Source organism: Gorilla gorilla, chromosome 13, assembly GCF_029281585.2.
Source record: "Gorilla gorilla gorilla isolate KB3781 chromosome 13, NHGRI_mGorGor1-v2.1_pri, whole genome shotgun sequence".
NCBI lineage: Eukaryota > Metazoa > Chordata > Mammalia > Primates > Hominidae > Gorilla > Gorilla gorilla.
The window spans coordinates 67,051,409-67,069,778 of record NC_073237.2 but is presented as its reverse complement, the minus strand read 5'-3'; the positions used below and the strand labels follow the sequence as shown (position 1 = coordinate 67,069,778).

At 37.6% G+C, this 18,370-nt stretch overlaps 1 protein-coding gene across 23 annotated transcripts in view; it reads left to right on the top strand.

The window, feature by feature from the left end:
- The window catches only part of TRPM3 (transient receptor potential cation channel subfamily M member 3), a 903,328-nt gene that overhangs the window by 588,621 nt on the left and 296,337 nt on the right, over positions 1-18,370 (top strand). For all 23 annotated transcript variants that reach the window (XM_055350775.2, XM_055350774.2, XM_055350777.2 and 20 more), the window contains exons 4-5: positions 14,380-14,593; positions 17,851-17,975. In XM_055350775.2, coding sequence (XP_055206750.1) covers positions 14,380-14,593; positions 17,851-17,975 — 339 coding nt within the window. The remainder of the gene's footprint in view (positions 1-14,379; positions 14,594-17,850; positions 17,976-18,370) is intronic.

Below are 18,370 nucleotides of genomic sequence, written 5' to 3'. Positions count from 1 at the left end.
ACTCATCTGTCTTTTGGGGAGTGATTACCGACAATTTATAGATTACAAGAGAAAAGCAGTCTGTATTTTCATCAAATGATAGTTTTAATGGAAAATGAATCAGAAGTACCTGAAATTCATAAAACCTAGAGCTTAGTCACAAGTAACTTCTACTGTTTTTTACAAGTCCAGTCTATTCTATGAAGATAAAGTTTTCTACCGTTAAAAAATATCTTTTAAAAATGGAGTGTTAGAAGTGAAGTATTAGTATTAGGAGGTTAGAAGCGAAGAATGTAGATTGTGGATTTAGATAATACAAGTTTAACCCAGAACCATCATATAATGCTATGACATGGAGAAAATTACTTAAATTTTCTGAGCCTCAGTAATTGTATTCTGTTGTATAAATGGTTGGTATTACTGTCATAAGCATTAAATGGGATGACTTATGTAAAGCATTTGACACAGTGCTGAGCGCACAATAGATATAAAATTAATCTAGCTGCTATTAATATTATTAATACTATCATCACTATTATTTGCTTCAGTCTCTGAAAGAAATTGCAAAAACATTTTGACTAAATACTTCGAAAGACACTCATTTGGATGCACATATCTTATATATTATTTTAGAAAGCCAAATTACACTTTTTCAGTTAATGTTTTAAAATTATTCCAGAAGTTCTCACCCCTTAGCCTGCTGGTTGACCACAGCATCTGAAGGCACACTGCATTTTATTTACAGCCTGACTGTCATTAATGGGCTTTGTGACAGTTTACTTAGCTTCCTACTGCCTCAGTTTCCTCACTTGCAAAATGAGGATAGTAATTCCTCCTTCATATGGCTGTCTCTAGAATTAAATGAGTCAATTCATGTTAAGCACTTAGAATCTTGTCTGGTGTTAAAGCTGAGCAACTATTTTCTGTTGGTATTCTTCCTACAAAGAGCTAACTTACTGTACCGGAAAGAGAGGCTTTGCGATTAAGATGCATGATCTTGAAGTCAGACAGAACTGGATCTCAGCCTTCGCTCTCTCACTGTTTAACTAGAAAGTCTTGATTAAACCATTTAACTTAGCTGAGCCTCAAGTTTTCTTATCTATAAAGCAGGCATAGTTGCCTTATTTGATGTTTATGAAGATTAGAGAGAAAATTAAAAGTACCTGGTATACAGCTACTGCTCAAGATGTTTATGAAAATAATAGCTACTTATAAAAGTAACAAAGACAGAGTAGTGAAACAGCTTCCTTTACTTCCCAGGAGTCCAAAGATGTGTTAGAATATTTCCATAGGGGTACCAGGCTGCATAAGTCCGCAATCAACTCTGTTCCAGTGAATGGCATTGGTGACAGGCACTGGCAGGATGGTGGGTCCAGGACACCAGCCCATCACTGACAGAGGTCTGTGGTCTGTGGATCACCACATCACGTACTTAGATTTCCACTTTCAGTCAACCTCCTGTATCCACTCACTCCAGCAAAACAGTAAGTGAGACACTGTTACACCTCAACAACTGAACAGCTGCCATGGGTGTGCTATTACGGGGGACAAAACCAAGATCCCTTCTCATTATCTGACTTTCCTTTTTGTGATTATTTTTTCTCCTGCTGGAAAATTGTAGTGCATTTGGCAGACCCTAAGAACTCTGGAGACTGAGACTCCAGACGATTTTATTAAAATGTGTGTCCTTCATAGTATTAAAATACTTGTGCAATTGCTTTCAGAATCTATAGCAAGTAATGATAACCACAATAATAATAGCAACTAAAATATATGGAACATCTACTACATCCCTGGTACTGTGCCAAGTATTTAACTATGATACCTTGTTTTATGTTTATAACAGTAGTATTGTTATTCCTACATGACAGAGTAACCTACTGCAGCCCTTAATAGTTAACTAATTTCTCCATCTCACAGAGCAAATATATACTGTATGTATATTACAATATTTCACAGTGGAAAGAAAGACTCGAAGAAGCAGATAGATCTTCCACTGTGCTCCACAGAGGGGACACATATAGACACTGGATTTGACAGCCCTCCTGAGGCCCCACATGGCTCTGTGGAACTCAGAGTTGTCTGTTGGTGATCAGGTTAGACAAGGTCAGCTATATACTTTGTGGAACCCAGTACAAAATTAAAATGTAGGGTCCTTGCAGGGACAGAGAAATCAATCCTCCCTTCCGATGGCTGGCAGCCCCAACTCTCAGTGGATGGGTGACCCCTGCCATGGGATTGCCACCTTTACACTGGGACATGGCTGGTATCTAAGGCAGGTGAACTTCTGCCAAGTCATCCATGAAGCACAGCATGGTTTTGCCAGCCCAAGACAGAGAAGGCTGCTCCCTTATCATTACCCTGAAATGCTGCAAGGTACATACCCGCCCCTGACCTTCCCCGTCCTGGAGAGGCAGCAAGGAGGTAGGACCAGGGACCACCTGTGAACTGAAGCTTCAAGACTCCACTGTCCCATTGGACTTCATTTACTAAACACAAATTCAAGGATAAAATTGTTAAGAATTTTAAGATAGCAAGTGCACAGCAATGGACCCTAAGCACTGGCCTTCTGAACAGTGTGACTATATTGGTCCCACGCCCACAAAGCTGGCTCTGAGGCTAGGTCTTGGAGGTTATGGCTGTCCTAGATGGCCTCAGAGCTGTCCCTGCGAGAGTAAACCTTTCTTTCTTTCTGAGTCTTATCAGCCAAATGAGAACCAATTTACCTTCTTATTGCTACCGAATATTTAACAAGTGGAAGTTCCAGCTCTTCATCCAGACATAAATAAGCATTTTGTCCACTTTGAAAACTTGCCCTTCAATTATTCTGATTCTTCTGTCTAGGCAAAGGGGTGGAGTTGTCCACAGGTCAGAGGTCTCATTTTATCTGGCAGGATAATTGTTTTGTGCCAACCTGTTCCTTCTTTACCTCTTATCCTCTCAAACAAACTGGCACACAGTTTGTAGAAAGGGAAAATCAGCAACCACCATCTGTTAAAGAGTGCCAGTCTTTGCATGGGTAAGGCATGGTTAATTTTTCACTAAGATTTAGGTCAGATTGGCCAACTGATTTAATATGCCTTGGGTACCCTGCCTCTAACAAGAATACTTGAAAGTTGAAATTATTTTTAACAAAGTGGTCAAAATACTCTAGAGGAAGATTGATTTTTATTAACTTTTGAAGCCAAGTTGAAGCCCTTGTGTTGCCAATGTGGTCTGGCCATAATATGAGACACTCTGCAGGAGTCTGGGTAGAGGATAAAGTTGGAGAAAAAGAGAATCATAATCATTATTACAATGTTGCAGGCCATGTGAGCCACATCTCTGCTCAGGAGCACTCTGTGTGTCTGTTTTATCGTGCAGGCAGTACAGCAATGTGTCACAGAGCTTAAGCCACCAAGGACACTTGAGAGATTGGATGCAGCAATTCACAACTTGCAAACTTTTGAGACAAGCACACTAATACCTATGTCCAAGGTTTACTTCCAAGAGAGTGTCATTCATTGGTCTGGCATAGATCGTGGGCATCCAGAGTTTTTAAAAAATTACTCAGGTTATTCTACTGTTCAGTCAGGCTTAAAAAACACTAACTAATCTGAGCCTAGAGAAGTTAAATTATTTTCCCAGAGTCACACAGTTATTTAACAGCATAGTTCTTGAACCCAGCCTCCTCAGGACTCCTGTCAGTTCTGTTTCTTCTCTGTTGTATACACCTAGCACAGGCTATATTAGATGTTTTGTTGGGAAATATATATGTGCGTAATTGAAAGGAAGCTAATTATTATTATGTTTCTAGCTATTGATAAGGAAACATCAATTTAGAATTATAAAGTCACTATTGTTTAATGAGGTTGATGAAACTCAAAAGCTGTGAGCAGGAAGGGGTCCTCGTAAACTTACATCCTAGGTTCACAGAACCATTTTCTGTGCCTTTTCGAGTACTTTGTAGTGTTCAGTCCTCCATTCCCAGGCTTGACAAGCCCCCATAAAATCACAGTGAAACCAGCACTTGACAGAGAAAAATTGTGACACAGGAAGAAGACGTTCAAAGCTGACGGAACTGAAGGATTCTGACTTCCTGTTAAGTACCAAGCCACATCCTACCAAATTGCAAGCCCTGGTAGGCTATTCCCGAACAAACAGAAGACCCTGCAGTTCACTCAGATGCCCCATAAATGTCAGAACATAGAGACAAAGGGAGAAGATAATAAGAGGCAAAAGCTCTGGTTTCGTCATTATTTTACTGGAATGGAATCCAGGTAACTTTCTAGGACCCTTTACAGAGCAACAAGAAGATGGACCCATCAGCCAACATAGTATCATTTCTCAAAGACTCTTCTACATCTGGGGCTCACACCTTACATTACTTAGGAAAGGAAGCAGTGTTGGACTTGATTACAGACAGAATCTTATTTTCTTACTAATCATCTCTTCCAATTAATGCTGAGCTGACTTGTGGGCCAGGTAAATAAGCATAACCTAATTAAGGACTTGTATTTAAACCTCTCAAGTCACCCACATAATTGTCTTTAGGTTTTCCCTTGCTATTTACACTCCCTATTAAATTAGGTTGAGCCCCTTATTATAATCTTCGTATGATTTAGATAATTATTTCTAGCCCTCATTTTCACACTTAAAGCTCTAACTATAGAGCCTGCCAGAGGATGAAAGCCTTATTCTCTGGGCATTGTGGGTGTGAGGTGAAAGGGAATGTGGGGATTTAAGGGAGAGATAACAGGCAGGGGGAGGCTGTCAGCAGCATGACATCTACAAGCTTATGCTCTTAATATTCTTTAGGATTGAATTTGAGATTTTAAAAATTGTCTATCTTTGCAATATGCAAATTTTATCTGGGAATCATCACTGATTGGCACACACCAAGTAGGAAATTAAATGAGTCCCACTTCACAAAACAAAATAGCTGATCAATAGGCTGTGGCTAACCAAGCAGCTTTACATACACGGTAAGGTTTTGAGAGGTTTTGTAATTGTTCCATTGATTTTCAGTTTCTACCTTGTAATCTGAAGGCCACTGAACTGGCAGTACCTTTGGAAGGTTTTTCTGAAACTGAGAATAAAACCAGAATTTATCAGTTATATTTCTGATCCTAATCATAGATCTATAGAGAAGGAAGAACCAATTCTCATCCAAGAAACCATCCTATCTTTGCGTCTAGAAAATGTTATGCTAAATAATTCTGGCAGAAAATTCATACACTACCTCCTATGACTAGTTTATATGCTTACTGGAGTTTTATATTATTTCTAAACCTTGAGTTGTGGCTTGTCAGCAACCATCCCCTGTAAGTACCTGATATCTCATATTGAGACATTGCAAAAACAATATGGAATAAATTACAATAACACCTCCAATTCCAGAGTTTTGTGGGTCATCAAACTAGGGATTTGATGACAGTTAATGTGATTCTAAATATTTTCTAAGGATATTTTTTATCTATTAAACCATCATAAGCATTAAACTCTTGCTGCAAAGCACAAGGCCCCATGGACTTGGAAAGCTGGTATTAGCAAAATTGCCTTAGTAGTCTCAAGCGACATATTCTCTTCAGCCACAGCTTTAATTACAAGTGCCCATTTTAAAGGTACCTACAAAGAGTTAGGAAATGAAATGGTGCTTGTTACATTTCTCAAACCGAAAGGAAAATGGGGCAGATTTTCCGCTAGAGGCTTGGAAGAAAGGCATTAAAAATGTTGTTAGAATAGATTTAGTTCCATTTTTCAGAACACTACGTAACAAAAACCAGGTGATTACTTCCAAGAATTAAAGATGGCCTTACAGTAGAAGGAGGTGGACCTGTCATTTAATATTTCCGAGAGAGTAGCCAGATTCATTGTTCTGCAGTTCCTTTACATTTTCATTGAAACAGCTGGGCAAAATTTACTTGGGTTAAAATTTAGCCCTAAAGAGGTGATTGATGAATTTTCAAAGGCAGATTGCTCTGCCAAAACTCAAATTGAGAATGCCAAAGGAAGATTATTATTATTTTTTCTTAATGAAACAGCCCGTCTGTTCTATGCAGTTTGGCTGCTGCCCCACCCACCAATCAGCCTTTGCCTACTGTGGGTTTGATGAAGGGGAAAGGACTGTCTTGTTTGTGATGCCAAATCAGTGCAGAGCGAAGCCATGATAAAGTTGAGTTCTGCTTTGATAGGCAAATAGTAACATTTCAATGATAAAGCAGTCAGAGTGGCTTTAGTAAAAAATGCAATAAAGTCACCTGCTAAGCAAAAAGACCTTTAGCACCAGGCAGAGCAAAAACTTGAGAGTTTTAGTTACTGAAGCCCTCTGCCATTTGAATGAAAGAAAATCTCTAGTTTTCTATTTATAGTCTCACAGAATGTCATGTCTAAATTTGTTGTTTGGAACTCAAAATACATTTTCTCATGAAAATCATGCTGATGTACTGGCCTCCAAGGTAACTAAGAATAGATCAAAAAGTACAATTTCAACTAGAACTAGCCTCTAGTTCATACAGAACATTCTTGAGATGTTATTCTGATTGTCATTAGCACATCACAGGGCCTTCCTGCTGCCAGGCAGTGACGCTAACGACAGAAAGAGAAGAGATAGATAATTCCAGCCATGAGTCACTTATTCGAGCCCAGTTTATCTCTTGAAATGATAAATTAGGGAACTGAAGGCCATGGATAAAGAAAGGATTGGATAGCCCAAACAGGTGCTTTTAGAAAGATAAACATCTGCACCAGTCACTCCCCAGATAACTCCAAGGTGAAAAAGAGAAAGTTATTTTGAAAGGCATACTAAAGAGCTAAAGGCAAGTTACTTGGACCTGTTATACCCAGGGGCCATATATAAGATGAATGTGACCTTCATTCAATTTGCATTTATTAGTTTTTCCACCATACCTGGTATGTGCCACAATTTAATCCACACAGTGTCCTGTGAGGTCGTCAGGATCACCCCTGTTTAACAACAGAGGATGCTCAAATTGCCAAAGGACTTGCAATGCCACTCCCTGACACTCAAGTGTCATGCTGCTTATGTCTGAAATATCTGTAAATGGGAGCACCACATCAGAGTAATGCTCAGGGGACAAGACTGAGCATGCTCATTAGGAAGACTTCTTGTTATTTGTAAGGTGAGCCCTTTGCAATTAATAGACTCACAAGTGACAGTCAAAATTGCTGATCTTGACAACCAAAATAGCTCCTAATTTCAAATCATATTGACTACTTAATAGGAATTGATTAATTGCTCTGGGCACGTCCATTTATGAGCGTGGAGCTGCTGACTCGGCACATGAGTTAACTGCTGTATTAAAGCACCTGGAGAGCTTACAAAAGGAACTGATCTTTATGAGCATAGGAATATCATTTGAAAATGAAAATCCTCAGATAATCTCAAAGTGTTTTATCCCTTGGTTTTAGTTATCGTCTTATCTACAAAAACATGTACTTGTGTTGCTAAATGGTGACAACCAAAAATGAAAAAAAGTAGCAAATTAATTCACTTAAATGCTTTATTTATATCTTATCTTTTATTCTCCAAGAGAAGGGCACAATAAATCGCAAAAAACAGGCAACATCCAAGGGCCAGAGCCACCCGTTGTTTGTGCTACTTGCATGATTCTAGATAATTAGGTGTGTTCTACAGTTAACCAAATGTTCCTTTGTGTAAGAATTAGTACTGGTCAAACGAGGTTAGGTAATTGAGGATACTTTCAGTAGCTTATCAATTGCTGCATTTTCATATTTATTGTGGCCTTACTAATTCTTCCAGTACTTCCTAAATCTTCCTTTGGATATCCGTGTAAAATACTGAGCGCTCTTTCTTTGACCAAATAACGAATACAAAACACATCATTTGGGATGTTTGGTCTGGGGAAAAGTTATCATTCTTGCTGCTCATGTGGTACCTGGGGAGCTGGTTAGAAATGCAGAGGCCCAAGCCCTACCCCAGATGTATTGAATCAGAGCCTATGTTTTTGACAAGGTCCCCAGGTAAGTTCTGTGCACATTAAAATTAAAGAACAGCCCCATCTAGAGCCGCCAGTGTTAACAGTAGCTTCAATAATGAATTAAAGGATTGTTGAATAACTAGCTCTGATATTCCAGTCACTCACCTTCCCTGGGTCTCTGTATCCTCATTTGAAAAGCAAAAGAATGGAACAGATTCTTTTGAAGAGTCCCGTGATTGCCAAGATATCTCTAAACTCTGTTTTCTTTCCGAGACAGTGACTACTTCATAGCCACTGCTGAAAGGCTTACTAAAGAGAAAAAGACATGGTCAGGTCAAACACAGTCTCTCCTCTCAAAGCTCTTGCAACATAGCAAGATAAAATTGACACATGGGAAAAACAACCAGAAAAAAATATATATATCACACTGGGTTTGATTAAGAGTTATATTGCATCAGCCTGAACTTGCATTCTCAGGAAAAGTCATGTTGGATGAAACAAAGGCCTTTGATAGATGAGAATGCTTTCTGTAGATGAAAGGGGAGAGATTGCATTATCTAGGACTTAGAGGGGAGCAGCACTGGCCAAATGCAGGGAGAAGCGAGGAAAGCCTCAGAATTGGCAAGATTATGTCAAGTTATAGGGGATGCTGAGGGCAAGAACGGGGAGTTTACATCTGATGGAAGAATTTTAACTGAGAAATAATATGGTCCAAAAGGGATTGGAGAAAGAAATCTGCCTGTTGGTGTCTCATAGAGAAGTCAGTAGGAGGCTGTTGCTGTAATTCAAATGGACATCCTAGTAAAAATACATTCTTAAAATGGCAACTGAAGAAATAGAGAAAAGGAATTGGTTGAGAGCACTGTTTTATAAGTGGACCATTAGAATTTGGAGACTGATTGGTCATAGGTAAAGGAAAAGGAGAAGTACAGAGAGACAGAGCCATTTACACCTCTGAGGTAAAGAGAAAGGGCCCTGGAGTCAGACCTGGGCTGTGAGCACTCCCATACTAGCATAGTGAACTTGAGAACATGATGGATTCTTTCTGTTCCCATCGGTAAAACGTGGGTGAAACCAACATCCCTGTTGTTGGGAGGAGTATGTGAGAAGGTACAAGTAGAACACGCAGCATGCATTTGCCTGGTGCACAGTAAATACACAAGGTTCTTGTATTCTGGTTATTTTGTTGTTCTTGTTTTTTGGGATTTTTTTTCTCTTTTTTTTTTTTTTTTTTTTTTTTGGAGATAGAGTCTCGCTCTTGTCGCCCAGGCTGGAGTGCAGTGGTGCAGTGGCATGATCTCAGCTCACCGCAACCTCCACCTCCTGGGTTCAAGTGATTCTTCTGCCTCAGCCTCCCAAGTAGCTAGGATTACAGGTGCACGCCACTGCACCCAGCGAATTTTTTGTATTTTTAGCAGAGATGGGGTTTCACCATGTTGGCCAGGCTGGTCTTGAACTCCTGACCTCAGGTAATCCATCTGCCTTGGCCTCCCAAAGTGCTAGGATTACAGGTGTGAGTCACTGTGCCTGGCCGGAATTTTTTTTTCTTAGTAAAGTAATTGTGAGCAGAGAAAAATGTGAAGAGAGCCCACGAGTAGTGTGACTTCACCTACTGTCTCCCTTTCTTCATCTGTAAGATGGGGAGCTGGGATCAAGGGGATCTTTTAGGTCATTCATTCATTCACTCTCTTGATTGCTTACTAGCTGAGTAACAAACATTCTGTGATAATGAACACAGCTTTGAATGGGTTAGGTTACTTCAAAAGGAATTTCAACATATTCAGTAGTTCTATTGGTCTTTTCCAGTGAGCTGCTCACCTGATCAATAAGTAGACCCTTTTCATTTCTTACTGTTATATTGTATGTATAACTATAGAAGTCCTAAAGTAAATTATTTATCAAGGGAGGCTTATTCCTAAAAATGCATTTATTTATTACCAATTAGTATGAATAATTGAACTCCATAATATGTCACTTAGCTAGTTAAGCTTGCTGAAATTATTACACAATATCTGTATTAATTTAGTATGAATTGTAATCTCCCTTCACACTATGTGAGTTAATAATGTATGCATATCTATTCCCAGGTACTAACTATGGCTCTGGATCTCACAGCATGTATGTGCCTGGTGCACAATAAATATACAAGTTTCTTGTATTGTGGTTATTTTGTTGTTCTTGTTTTTCGGGATTTTCTTTTCTTTTTCTTGGAGACAGAGTCTCCCTCTTGTTGCCCAGGCTGGAGTGTAGTGGTGCAGTGGCTAGATGAAATGTATAGGTGCAGATCTACATGGAGAATTTTGGGGTTCCAAAAGCCACAATCATAACAACTCAGAAATGTTAGGAATTCCTCTGAAGTCTTGCAAGGGGCAAATAATTTTAGGAGTATTTTTATACTTTAGATGCTTTTCTGTGTTTAAGAAAAGTGTAATTTATATCTCACCTTAGGAGAACATAAGACCACATTAAATTGAGGTTCTTTAAAGTGATACGTTAAAGTTGATAAATAAGAGAACAGTAACTTGAAAAGCAATTTCTTAACATGTCTCACACTAAAGCATTCTTGGTTTGTATAGTTTGGAAGCCTTGCAAGTCCCTGTTCTACTTTATTTTACTAAATAACCTGTTCTGGAATTAGTCAAAATGAAATAAATTCAATTCAGCAGAACCCCCAAATTTTAACTATTCAAGTCGCTAAACCACACTACTCAAGTAGCAGTGTACAGGCACAGAAAAAATGTTATTCTTTCATCTTTATCTTAAACCACTTTACTGAGGTATGACTGGCATGCATCAAGCTGAACATAATTAGTATATGCAACTTGATGAGTTTGGAGATAAGAATATACCTGGGAAATCAGCACAATCAAGGCCATAAACTTACCCAACACCTCCAAAGTGTTCTTCTGCCCCTTTATTTATTTATTCTTTTCTTTATTCTTTTATTTTATAGCATTCATTATAAATATTTCTCTTATAAAGAGACTCTCAATGAAGATTTTTAACAGAAACTTTTACTTAAGAAATTCCTCTGTTTGCCTGTGATACTCCAGTACCCCCTCTTCTGCCTGAATGCTCCTTGTGTGGCACAAAAGTACACATTGGTGAAAATTTCTGTTGATAGATATCTGAAAGTTTTTGCCCTCTGCATGATAGTTGGTGCACAAAAGATGCCATTTTTCATATTGTAAACTCTAGTCGAATTCTAGTGATATAATGTACTTACCTAAAATTGTCAACATTTACTCTGTATTCTGGAATCATTTTTTGCTAGATAAATCAAATCAATATAGAAACAACTGTATTGGATGCCAACACTTTGGATTTCTGGCATATATATGTTCAGGAAACCTTAGCTCTTTGGTATCTCTTGATGGTGCAGTTTATTTTATTAAGCTGCTTTCATATTCTGCGTGCTTTTGCCTCATGTTTCAGCTAAATATATTTCAAATATACTTTAACGAAAGAATAGAGAAACAATTTTTGAGGCTTTGAAACAATGGGGTTTTCCAGACCCGAAAGTATGGCAATAAATTGTCATCTCCTGGATAATCTTATTTATAAATCGAAAAGCATATGTTTGTATGGTTACATGCAGGCATATTCATTTTGTGGTTATGCAACTTCAACATTCATACTTAAATTCCAGAATTAATAATTTTCCCTTCTTTCCCACACAACATAGGCTTTAGAATGCCAGAACTCTAATTGTTACCATTCATTTATATGCTGTATTGTCCAGTGTTTTAGTTCTATCACTTTCCACTGTAAATTAGATGTTATTTTATATTATATACCCAATACTTTTTAAGATTTACCTTATATTAACTAATATCTTAGTTTATCTTCCTACCTTACAACCCAGATCATCCATTTTGGATCACATAAGTCCTGCTTCCTATATATATTTTAAAACTTCCTTCATGCCAGGTGTGGTGGCTCACGCCTGTAATCCCATCACTTTGAGAGGCCAAGGCGGGCAGATCACAAGATCAGGAGTTCAAGACCAGCCTAAACAAGATGAAGAAACCCCGTCTATAATAAAAATACAAAAAAATTAGCTGGGCCTGGTGGTGGGCAGCTGTAATCCCAGCTACTTGGGAGGCTGAGGCCGGAGAATCGCTTGAACCCAGGAGGCAAAGGTTGCAGTAAGCCGAGATCATGCCATTGTGTTCCAGCCCAGGCAACAGTGCAAGACTCTATCTCAAAACAAACAAACAAAAACAATAACAAAAACAACTTCCTTCAGCGAAGGTGCCTAGAAGTAAACTCTGTCAGTTTTGGCAGTATGAAAATATCTATTATCTGCTCTCATTTTTAAAAGATAGTTTTGCTGAATGTAGAATTCTAGACTGACAGGTAATTTCTTTTGACACATGGAAGGTTTTGGCTTCAGGTGTCTATTGTTGCTGTTGAGGAGTAGGTCTTCAGTCTAATGACTATTCTTTGTACATGATCTGTCTTTATTTCCAGCCACTTCTGAGGAATTTCCCCTCCCTTTGGTGTTACATGTGATGTGTATGTAAGTGAGGTATCTTTTCATTTATCCTGCTTAGAATTCACTGAACTTTCTGCATGTTAGAATTGGTATCTTTCTATAATTCCGAGGAATACTCAGCCAATATTTCTTCCAATATTGCCTCCTCCCCATCATCTCTTTTACTTCTACCTATAATTCTGATTATCTCCCCCAGGCTCCTTTATTTTCCTTTCATGTTTTCAAATCCTTTGTTTTCCTGGCTGCATCTCATTTATCTTCTGGATCTATTATCATTATATCTAATATTTAATTTAACTTATCCATTTTAATTTTCATTTAATTATTACATTTTAATTACTAGAAGTTCTGTTTGGTTCTTTTCAGATGTATATATATGCACGTATATGTCATTTTTTAGTTTCTTACTCCTGACTCTTGTACTCAGTCATCTCATTTATGCTTTTTAACATATTAACAGTTATCTTATAGCCTGTATCTTATCATTTCAATGACTTTGAGGATCTTATTTTGGTGCCTGTTGTTTCTATTGGTTCTCCTTCATGCTGCCTTATTTCCTGTATAATTTATTTTATGGTTTTACTATGAAATACTTATTTCCCCGTGAGAATTATTTCAGGCATGGATTGATGACACATTCTTCCACAGAGAATCTGCATTTACTTCTACCAGTTATCTGGAACCATCGTCCAGCCAGAATTATTTAACATATTAAACACTGCTTGGCAATTCTTAAACCACACCGATAGTGTGAATATAGACAAGGCCTGTGTGGGGGCCTGATTGTGTTTAAAAATAATCAGAGGGGAAATTTTTTCCTCATCCACCTAGAGTCAAGGTTGAGGTAGGCAAGTTTTCTTGCCATCTTCTTCTGTACATCAGGCTTATTTAATTTTTTTATTTCTTATACTTGAGGATGAGCCCTTTGAAGTATACCAGCCCTATGTGGGATCCCATATTAAATTCTCCCATAAAATCATTCAATTCCCCCCTGCATGCAACCATTAAATCGGATGCTCTAGGTCTTCCAGGGTTTAGGAAAGACACTCAGGGTCAAATCCTGCTTTGGTACTCCCTAACTTCCTGAGGTTCTAAACTGCTTCTTTGTTTAGGAGTCTCAATAATTCTTTTTTCATGCCAACTCAGAAACCTATTTCAAAGGACTTTCTATATTTGCCCAGTTTTTCAGTTGTTTCCAGCTAGAAATTGAAGTTTTTACATACTTACTTTGAGACCTAAATGCGTATCTATATATATGGTTATATACATAATTATTACTGCATGTATTTATAGTATTTCATTTATATAGACTTATTATAACTTTATTTCCAGTTGCATCTGGTAACACCTTGATATTTGCTATACACTCAAATTTTCAACTATTCTTCAAGAACAGTTGTCCTGCCTTTTGTTACTTGTCTTCTTCAAAAGATACAGAAACATTACATTTGGTATGCAGTTGTTATAGCTATAAATAAATGTAATTCACTATTACGTTATTTTAAAATTCTCATTACATTATGTAGAATTGTAGAATCTTTCAAATTCTCTTAAAATAATAGGGTCACAGAAATAATAATATGTGCATCTAGTTAATATAAAGAGATATGAAAAATATTAGAAACATTTGAACTGTTGAACACATGTAAAGGGTGGTGAAATATAAACATGATTTCCTTTGAGCAAAGAACTCGGTCTGGGAAAAGTCATGCTTGCGCAGCATTTTAGAAAATCTAATAATTGCAAAATGAATTATCATAATTTCAAGAAAGCCTTTAAAAATATGAACTCTGTCTAATGAAGGCTCTTTTGATAAAGCAAATGATCACCCCTTTTTAAAAAATCTGATTTTATATGAGACGTTTTTGTCACATAACTACACATATAATTGCAATCAGTAAAGATAACCAGCCTCAGCCAGTCCCGCCTTGTCTCCCTAATTGATGTCCTTTCTTCTTCCAGTATGTGCGAGTATCTTTTGATACAAAACCTGATCTCCTCTTACACCTGATGACCAAGGAATGGCAGTTGGAACTTCCCAAGCTTCTCATCTCTGTCCATGGGGGCCTGCAGAACTTTGAACTCCAGCCAAAACTCAAGCAAGTCTTTGGGAAAGGGCTCATCAAAGCAGCTATGACAACTGGAGCATGGATATTCACTGGAGGGGTTAACACAGGTAATTGCAAGTGGAACAGGGAAAGTCAACATAGGCCATGGGAATGTTGTGCTTGATGTAATTTTCTGCTAAGGTTAATTATCTCTATATCATGCCACTTCATCCCTACCCATGGGTCCATAGTTGCTGGTTATCGCTCCCTCCTTTATCTAAATGAGAACTGTAAAGTTATTTCTTAACCAAGAAGAATTACTTACACATAAGAAATGGGTTGGGATATTTAATAGTTGACTATACAGAATTCATAAACATGACTAATGGAATTTCACGGGATATTTTTAAATAGCTCAAGTTGCCAATAATTCTTTAAGGAATGACTTCTGCTTTAAATTGGAAGCCCTACCTCTGTCCTTTACACAATTTCAAGTTTGGTGCCAAATAGCTTTAATTTTTACAAAATGACGTTTCCATCTGGGACATAAAGGCAAAGTCTAGGGCATTACGTGTTTATTGTTTAAAATATTTTATTAACTCCTCACTGTGCCAATGGAAGACACATCTCACTCTGAATTCCAAAGAATTTTTCCTTCCTGCCATCTATATTGTGATATAGACGCATTCTCAAATCAGTTCTTACTGGCCCACCTATAGTTAAGTGCTTATTTACAGAACATTTTTAATGTGCACCAGATAATGGAATGGATGCCTGCAAATGTTTTTGGCATACTCCCCCAGCCTGAAGTCTGAGGTGCCAATTGGAAATGTAGAGGTAATGTTGCAATAAGTTAGGCAAACTTATTACTAGCCCCAAAGTCTGTACATGTGGATACATTCATAATTAATGGAATATTCTAAACATAACTCTGGACCAGTTAGTTTTAAATAACACGTTATCTCGGGCCAGGTATGGTGGCTCATGCCTGTAATCCCAGCTCTTTGGGAGGCCAAGGCAGGGGGATCACCTGAGATCAGGAGTTCGAGACCAGCCTGGCCAACATGGTGAAACCCTGTCTCTACTAAGAATGCAAAAATTAGCCCGGCGTGGTGGCAGGTGCCTGTAGTCCCAGCTACTCGGGAGGCTGAACCAGGAGAATTGCTTGAACCTGGGAGGTGGAGGTTGCAGTGAGCCAAGATCATGCCACCACACTCCAGCCTGGGCAACAAGAGCAAAACTCTGTCTCAAAAAATAAAAATAACACGTTATGTTAATGTTGCTTAATTTTGCATTCATAGTTTGGATGCTGTTTGAGTAAGACCTACACTGAGAATTCTCTTAAATACCTAGAATTTGTGAACATTCTGCACACAGCTACGTAAAGATATTTCAGCGATGAAGTCTGCAGACTGCTCATGTTCAATGTTATTATGTGAAATTCTGACTCAGCCCATACACTGATGTGATCTTAGAATGACCTGCTTAGCTCTTTACTCCTTATCCTGTAGTAATCAAATATCTACAGAGCAATTTTTCTTTCAATGACTGTTCAGGTTTTGGGCTCCATGTTTCCCTCTCAACTAAGCAGGCCTCATTGGCTTGTGATTATTGTCTATTGCATTCCTGTCACATAGAGACCAACTCAAAGGGTTCTACAGGTTCAAAAGAAAGTCTTACCAATGCTCTATTTCTGAGAACTTGGAATATTGTTTATTATTTTTATTCTTTTATAAAATGCACTCAATATCAAAAGAAGAATTTATAGCCTACATGCCACAAACCCAAGAGTTCATCTCTGCCTCACTCCAGGCTTAGTGTTCAATCCAATACCCAAAGTGAGGTTCTTAACAATAAAATGTTAAAGTTAGGTAAGAGGTATTGATAGAATTGTGCAGACAGATGAGCATACCATAAAGTTAAACTTCTTGTCCAGGGCTGGCCCTGAAAGGAGTTTTGTATTGGAAACAATTGGAAACAACTTAATATCAATATTCACAGCCTTTTTTGGGGGAGTTTTGTTTTGTTGTTTTTTGGTTCGGGTCTGTTTTTGTTTGTTTGTTTGTTTGTTTGTTTGTTTGTTTTACCAGTTCTCTCACTCAGAAGATTCATAGATAAGATAATAAGTGAAAATGATATTCTTTCCAACACTATTGAATAGCTCAACATGATCAATGGCCATTTACACCCTTTTGTTATTTGCTTTTTAAACAGTGATTCTTTCTGTTTCATCTTATGAATATTTCAGTATTGAGTTACTTAAATACACATGTCTTTTCCCATGATTAAATTGCCTGGTGTGTTTCATGTGTTTAGTTAGTTTAGTGCACAGTGTCTGAGCCCTTCCTCTAGGCTAGCCCCTGAGGTGTAGGAAGATGAATAAGGCACTGACCCTCCAACTTCCCTCTCAAACAGTTTTACTGTTAGAAGAGACATCTTCACATATAATTATGAATCACTGCAGAACATGTTAAGTGACATACTGAGCTATTCAAAATTGACAAACTGCAATATGTTCAAATGGAGAAGAAATCAAATCCAACTCAACATTCATATAGGAAATGGCACTAGGTATAAATTTTTCCTGGAGAAGTGGGTGGAATTTTGATAAGCAGAAACATCTTTTCGTAGAGGATATATCTTATACGTCTTCCTATAAAAATGATCATTTGAGAGGGAGGTTAAGAGAGTTAGAAATTGCATCTTCTTTAAATGGTTTTTAAAAAGGTAAGAGTTATGCTGCCTAACATCTTGTAAACTGAATTTTCTCACCCTTAACTATGATGGGGAAGGTCATTTTAACAGAAGAGGAAAATAATTAGAATGATGAAGATTAAAAGGTGTGTCTATATATTTTAACATAAATTTTCCACAGAATAATCCAACATTGTCTTTACGAGTAGGTTCTCATAAAGGTTAACAAAATCTCAAACTAAATAGCTCATGTCTTTGAATGAATTTAACTCATATACAGACTGTGGTGTAGATTTAACATACCATTATACATGGTGCTTAAACATGACACAGTCAAGCTATTGGTTCCTAATCATACTAACAAATTATTATGCTTATAAGAAAAAGAGTTTCTAGTTAAAAAAATTGTATTTATTCTTTTTATAGACATTGGATGCTTTTTGTTTTTTCATATAAATTGGAGTAAGAAATGCAATGCTAGAATTCATATACAAATCTGGCCAATGCATCTGGCATTACAGCCATGAGTTTATGTTTTCTCCTAAATACAAGTAGTTTGTATAGAAATGTGTCAAAATTTTATATTCAATTTATTTAACCTCGGGAGAACCATTACCACAGTTTTCTTTAGAATGATGAAAAGGTATTTGCTTTAAAAGACAAAATCAATGCTTCTCTTTTTTTTTTTTAGGTGTTATTCGTCATGTTGGAGATGCCTTGAAGGATCATGCCTCTAAGTCTCGAGGCAAGATATGCACCATAGGTATTGCCCCCTGGGGAATTGTGGAAAACCAGGAGGACCTCATTGGAAGAGATGTAAGTCCTGAGTGCTGTCGCTTTCCATGACTTCTCCTAGAGGGGATATCAGAAAAGTATAATAAAATTAGTATTCAAAATGTGCATATTATAGCATTCTTTGGGTCTCTACTCACTAAAATGAAACTTATGTTAAGGAATGGTATCTTGGGAAAATATTTATTTTCTAAAATCTCTAGGCAAACTCCAGGTCAATTCTTATGATCAAGAAAGGTCCAAAGTAAGACTTACCACCTACCCCCTTCTGCTTAAATCAAGCAGTGGTCTTTCTTCACCCATCAAATCCTGCAATTACTCTTGGTATAGTGATATTAAGATTAATTAACACCACTTAATATACGGCAACATGAACTCATTGACAGATACAGTAAACACGGACTCTCCGCACCCCAGGG